This window comes from Suricata suricatta, chromosome 12 (genome assembly GCF_006229205.1).
Source record: "Suricata suricatta isolate VVHF042 chromosome 12, meerkat_22Aug2017_6uvM2_HiC, whole genome shotgun sequence".
Lineage (NCBI taxonomy): Eukaryota > Metazoa > Chordata > Mammalia > Carnivora > Herpestidae > Suricata > Suricata suricatta.
In genome coordinates this window covers 54,997,343-55,004,209 of record NC_043711.1, presented here as the reverse complement: position 1 = coordinate 55,004,209, position 6,867 = coordinate 54,997,343, and the positions used below count along the sequence as shown (strand labels likewise).

The 6,867-nt window shown below is 52.6% G+C and overlaps 1 protein-coding gene across 1 annotated transcript in view; it reads left to right on the top strand.

The window, feature by feature from the left end:
* Positions 1-2,677: 2,677 nt before the first annotated feature.
* Positions 2,678-6,867, top strand: part of UROC1 (urocanate hydratase 1) — a 38,697-nt gene continuing 34,507 nt past the window's right edge. The window contains exon 1 of the mRNA XM_029918743.1: positions 2,678-2,820. Within this exon, the coding sequence (XP_029774603.1) occupies positions 2,695-2,820 (126 nt within the window). The 5' untranslated portion in view covers positions 2,678-2,694. The remainder of the gene's footprint in view (positions 2,821-6,867) is intronic.

Below are 6,867 nucleotides of genomic sequence, written 5' to 3'. Positions count from 1 at the left end.
TCATTACCTGAGCCGAGATCAAGAGTTGGACGCTTAACCAACTGAGCCACCCAGGCGCCTCTAAAATTAATCATTTTAAAGTGTACAATTCAGTGGCATTTAGTACACTGACAATGTGAAAGTGCCAAGAGTTTTACAGTGAAAAGTCTCCTTCCTCCCCAGTTCCTGTATTTTTTTCAGAGACAGTTCACGCAAGTGTGTGTGTGTATAGTTTCTGTGTACATATTTTCTGTACTACGTGCATTGCTCCATTCCTTGCCTTGTGGTACAGGCAACAATTCGGAAAACAATATCTTAGCCATGCTTATTCCATAACCAGCACTAAAACCTTCACATATGTTCTCATCTAATCATCAGACACATCCCATGAGGTAGGTACTATTATTACTTTCATTTTACAAATGAGGAAACCGAAGCATAGAAAGGCCAAGAAATTTACCCAAGGACACACAGCTAGTGAGTGGTATCACCAGGGTTTGAATCTACCAGTCCACCATGTGTAACATGTCAAGATTCTCATTCTTTACCTGGTATGCTTTTTAAAAGCATTAAGCTCTTTATTCTTATAGATTCATATTGTAAGGAACCATAGACAGATCTCATGTGCCCGGTTCTCCCATTGGAAACATCTTGCAAAACTGGATATTGTCAATGAAGCTATTGACACCAGTAAAATCCATCCATCTTGTCTAGTATAATGCTTAAAACCATTAAAAAATTTTTAATGTTTATTTTTGAGAGAGAGAGTGCTAGCAGGGGAGGGGCAGGGAGGGAGACACAGAATCCAAAGCAGGCTCCAGGCTCTGAGCTGTCAGCACAGAGCCTGACTCCGGGCTTGATCTTGCGAACCATGAAATCCTGACCTGAGCAGAAGTCAGATGCTTAACTGACTGAGCCACCCAGGCGCCCCTAAAACCATTTCTTAATCAATTGTAAACATTTAAAAATCTACAAAAACAGAGTTCTGGCTTATCTTGTGCCATCAGGAGGTGAGGTCTCCCCGGGAATAAAACCTGGGAGGAAGTTCGTGCACAGATACTTTTCGGGGAGCCATCTTGTCCAGGGAGTGAGGAGTGAGACGGGAAAGGAAAGCAAGCAGCCAGGGCACCATACCCCGTGGGGGCAACTCAGCTCAGCCCCTCTGGGCACTCTGGAGATAGTAGAGAACAGTCCCCTGACTTACTGTCTGCCTCCCCTCACCTGCTGTCCTCCATCTGTTGCTGGCTGAGGGCTGGTCCTGGGGCCAGTGGGGACAGGGCTGTCTGTTCCCAGCCATCCCAGCCTCCTCTGAGGGGGAAGAGCAGGTGCTGATTCACTGGAAGCAGCCCTGAACAGAGAGGTGCAGATGCCAGCCATTGGCACATTGGCAGTCAAGGCCAGATGCAGGGCAGGCTCATAACCTGGGGGGGGGGCGGGGGGAGCAGTGTCTCCAGCAAGGACATTTGTTCCCAGGGCCTCAAACAGTGCTTGACGGGGAAGGTGCTCTATCACGTTTGAAAGGCCAAGTGAATGGATACATGACAGACAGCAAACCTGAGCACGTTTCTGCTCGCTCACCCTTCTGGTGGAGCAAGATGGCGTGGACCCCTGCAGCAGCACCCTCCTGTGCCAAGGGGACTGTGCGAGCGTCTGGGAGGGTGGTGAGAGCCAGGGCTCTGGGTTCAGAGAGTCAGATCCTCGCACCACTCGTGACTAACCGTGTGGCCTTCATAGTTCCCACACCTCTCTTGACCTCAGTTTTCACATCCATACAATGGGACAGTGAACTCCCCAGGGCCCATGAGGGGACAAAGTGAACTGGATCAGGTGATGTGCTCAGAAGCTTGAGCATGCAGAGGATGTTTGTTGTTCCTTTCACCGTGTGCAGGTGCTGCCCTGGGTCTTGCACAACCCATTGAGCCTCCAGCAGCCTGGTGGTTAATTACCACCCACTGTGTAGATTGGGACAGGGCCCAAGGCCACAGGGCTGGTCAGGGGCGGAGCTGGGTTCACACCCAAATTGTGGCTTTCCTAGGACCACCAGGATTCTACCGCTGTCGCTTCCTGGGTGTATGAGTGAGACCTGGGCCTCAGTTTCCCCATCTGTAGCCCAAGACTAATAAGGAGCACTTTCTTGCGAAGTTGTCAATGGGATTGAGGATGAGAGCCACCTCCCAGTGGGCCCTTTACCGAGAGCTGTGGGAAGGGGTTGAAGGAGCGTGTGAGAGGGGAGGAGGGTACACCTGCTTATGCCACGCTTATGCCACCAGCGTACTGCCTGCCCCCTGTGCCAGCTCCAGTACCACAGGCTCCCTGTAATCAGGCACAAACCCCAGCATCGCCTACCTAGCGTAAGGCTGCCAAAGCAAACCCCAACGTGGGGCCCAGCAGCCCTCCAGCTGGGTCGTGGAAAATACAACAACCCCTCAAGCCCAACACCCCTCTAGCAGGACAAACAAAGCGCCATGCGGAGGTCTCCCCTGCGTGACGCCTGCCTCTCCCCAGAACACTGGCCCCGCCTCAGGTCAACACTGCAGGCAGCCAGACCCAGGCGATGACCCAATGACCTGCACATGGCTCCTTCTGCAGGCCCGGGGTCCAATGAGGGGCTGGAGGAGGTGGCCCGGGGCCAGAGGTCCCCGCCCGGCTAGGCCATGTGCCCATCTCTCCCTGGCCTCCCCACAGAGCTAGCCTCCGTCTCAGTCGCAGCCAGACATGTCCAGCCTCCAGGCACTGTGCTCCGGCCTGCCACTGCGGCCCCTCCCGGAAAACCGGGGCCGCTGGGCTGGGGTGCCCCACGCGCCAGTCAGGACCCCTGGCCTCAGCCCTGCAGAGGAGCGGGTAAGAAGTTGGCCCGTTCCTGAAGGGCCCTTTGCCCTCCGGGTGCCCTCAAGGTGGTGGTGGGGGGAGCGTTTTTTATTCCTGCTCCTCCACTCAGCCTCCCACCCTGGCCACCAGGCACTCCCAGGGGTGGGGGTGTCCAAGAGCACCCCGGGGGGATTGTCAGTGGGACAGGGGGATCCAATGTGTGTGTTCCACACTCTTCACACCTACTGCAGTTCTTTTCTCCCCAGTGTTCATCCTTGGGTGCAAGATTAGGGTACCCATTTACAGATGGGGACACTGAGGCTCAAGGTCTCCTAGCCTGGAGGCAGTGGTGCTGACACTGCTTCCAGAGTGAGGCTGGTGTGAACAAAGTGTACCTTGCTCTTGTTTTTAAATTTTTTAAATGTTCTTAATTTATTTTTGGGACAGAGAGACAGACAGACAGTAAGGGGAGAGGCAGAGAGAGAGGGAGACATAGGCTCCAGGCTCTGAGCTGTCAGCACAGAGCCCTACACAGGGATGTAATTCACAAACCCCGAGATCATGATCTGAGCCAAAGTTGGATGCTCAACCAACTGAGCCAGGGGCCCCCAAAATGTACTCTTCTACCCCTGATATGAACATGACTGTGAAGTTCTACAACTTGGTAGGTCAGGTCTTGTTTTCGCCCCTGTTCCCCTCCCCCAATCCTGCAGTGAGTATGCAGCAAACAGGGCAAGAACCCCAGCGGGAGAGGGGACCGGATGGGGCTGCTGAGAGCACTGACTTTCCGGTCGCCCACAGCCTGGAGGGCCTGGAGCCCGCCCAGGTCTGGGGCACTGGAGCCTGCACCCCGATCAGGTCCTACCGTTTGGGAGCGCACTTGTCTCCCTTGTAAACTGGGATGCAAATAATTACACCCCGGGGTGGTGGAGACCAGATGCTATAGCCAGAATTCTCCTATTTCTTTACTCAGAATTACTTGAGAATTTGAGGAACAGTGCAGGGCGTTGGGAAGGAAAGTAGAAAATATAAATGGGCACAAACACTAAAAAAGGAAATCCCACAACCCCGCCCCAGGTAAAGACTGCTGCCCTTCAGTGGATGCCCCTTAAACTTTCCACGGAGGCAGCTCTCAAAGCGGGATGGGGAGCTGGGGCGCTGGGGCAGAAGAAGGGGGGAAGGTGGTGGGGCTGAGGCGTGTGGCGCGAGGGCGGGGCTGGGGGGCGCTGGGGCAGAGCTGGGGCCGGGGAAGGATGAGGGAGGGTGGTGGGGGCCAGGCGAGGCAGGTTGGCGGGGCGGGGCGGTGCGGGAGCCTCGCTCCACCTGCTCTTCCGCGGTGCTTATCTGGCCCAGCTTAACTGCGTCAAAGTTATCATTAAAGTTTCCACCCCTCGGTCACCTCCCTGCTGGGCGCCAAGGGCTCAATCTTTGACCCTGAGGGCCTGGAGGGCCGTGCCACCTCCCATCTCAGGTGGTGGCACCTTTATGGCTGCGTGACGGTGTCTCGTGCTGGGAGGGGGGAGCTCAGGAGCTGGGCCACCTTGGCTTTGCCCTGCGTCTGTTGCCATTTGCTTGAAAGGGGCCACTTGCAGGTCTGGGGCTTTGGGCTGTTGACACCGCCAAATCTTCCCTCAGGGTGCCAGGCTCAGCCAGCCTTCAGTTGGTGAGATCGTAAGAAAGACGTATGTGGACCTCAGCCCTGACCCTCCCTTCCTGTGACCCCCTGTTTCTGACAGAGAGCTCTTAAATTTGCTGGAATTTCTTGGGTGATAGGAGCCTCTTTTGTTCCAAGGAAGCCACTCTGGGTGGGCGCCTCCATAGGGGCTGGTCACCAAAAAGACCACTGCAAGATAAGAAGCTTGGAACTTTTGCCCCCCACCCCCTATTCTCTAGAGAGGGGAGAGGGGCTTAAAATCGAGTTAATTATTGATCGTGCTTATGTGCCGGGGCCTCTATAAAAATCCCGTTAAGCCCAGTATTCAGGGAGCTGACTTGCGGTCACATCGAGGTGCTGGGCAGGGTGGTGCCCTGAACCCACGTGCCCCAGACCTCGGTCTTGTGTATCTCTTCATCTGTTCATCTGGATCCTTCATCCTATGCTTTCTTGTACCTGTTTCTTTGAGATCGGTGAGCTGCTCCAGCAAATTCCTGAACCCAAGGAGGGAAGTCAGGAAACCCTGGGACTTAGTGGGGGGGCGTCCCCAGTTCAGGAGGAAGCCTGGGTGTGTGGCATTGGAGTTGGGAGGGGCAGTCTTGTGGGACTGAGCCGTTAACCTCTGGGGTCTCAGCTACCTCGGGCAGACAGTGTCAGGATGTGTTGATTCTCCGCCCCCCAGCTGGTGTGTGGAGCCTTGGTCGTGTGGGGGAGCATCCAAACCAGTCACAGACATGTCCCGTGAGAGGACACTCACCCCAGATGAGAGCCACGAGAGGTTTTCCTAGACAGTCCAAACCCAGCAAGTCCTCTAGATCCTTCAGCAGCTGGCTTTCTACTTTTCCTTCAGCTTGCTTGCTTTTTTTTTTTTTTTTTTTAACGTGTCTCTTTGATTTTCGACCTAAACTTTCCAGGTAATTGTATAAGATAAGGAACTCGGTGGAGTGCTTGTGGGAGCGTCCTGTGATTAGCATGCCGGCTGGCCACCCAGCTGCGAGTTGCCAAGCAGGGTGCCTACTGGTGCTCCCTGTGGGTGCTGTGACATCTTATAATGTCCTGAAGCCCTCAAACAAGGAGGCTGCAAAGCCGGGGCAGGGAAGTAAGAAATACTCCTTAGGTTCTGGTTTAGGGTTCTTTTTCCCCCCATTTTAAAAAATGTTTTTATTTATTATTGAGAGACAAGAGAAAGACAGAGCATGAACATGGGAGGGGCAGAGAAAGAGGAAGACACAGAATCTGAAGGAGACTCCAGCCTCTGAGCTGTCAGCACAGAGCCTGATGCGGGGCTCGATCCCACAAACCGAGAGATCATGACCTGAGCCAAAGTCAGATGCTTCACTGACTGAGCCACCCAGGCACCCCTGGGAGCCTTTAAAAGCGTAGGTGAGGAGGGGCACTGTGTGCTGCACACATTACATTTTCTCATCGAATCTTTCCAACTACACAGCTGAGGAGGCCATGCCTAGAGATGAGGAAACTGAGGCACGGGTGACCGGCCCAAGTATCATGGGGCTCCCAGCCTTGCCACTGCACCCGGCCTTTCCTCACGGAGCCTCTTCTGCTGAGGTTCCGAGGGTCCATGGGAGCGCCCGGGCAGACACAACGTGTCTGGGAACTGCTCTCGCCAGACACTTGCAAGAGTAAATCCAAGTCAGCAGACAGACCTGCTACTTTGTACATTGTTTCACTGAAGAAATATTTACTGCATGCCTGTTAGGTAACTCTAGACACAGGGAATAAAGTTACTGAGCAAAAATATAATAGAAGACAAAGTCCCTGAACTAAGTAAACACATGAAATTGTAGACAAAAAGATATAGTTTATCCCAGAAAAAAAAATGAACACTTGATATAGAATAGTTGACATTAAGACATGTCTAGACTGGGGTGCCTAGGTGGCTCGGTTGGTTAAGTGTCCGACTCTTCCTTTTGGCTCAGGTTATGATCTCACAGTTCGTGGGATTGAGCCCCATGTTGGGCTTGGAGTCTGCTTGGGATTCTCTCTCTCCCTCTCTTTCTGCCCCTCCCCTGCTCACATGGACATACTCTCTCTCTCTCTCTCTCTCTCTCTCTCTCTCTCTCTCTCTCTCTTAAAATAAATAATCATTTAAAAAATAAAAAGATTATCTCCCTCTCCCCTTGCCCCTCTCTCCTACGTGCACTCTGTCTCTAAAATTAAAAATATAATATTAAAGAAAATTTTTAAATACGTGTCTAGACTAAATTAGTGAATTTCAGGGATAAAGAAAATTTCAGTGATCATAAAACAGAAACCTTATACAAGGGGAAATATGGTACACAGAGCTTTGTGCTGCATTTAGGATCTGGAGCTTGCCAAATCTCCTTTATGTTGTGGCACACATGCATTCTTCCTTCAGAACAGACTGAATTTCGTACAGCCTTTAAAGAGGTTTCGAAAAATGGTAA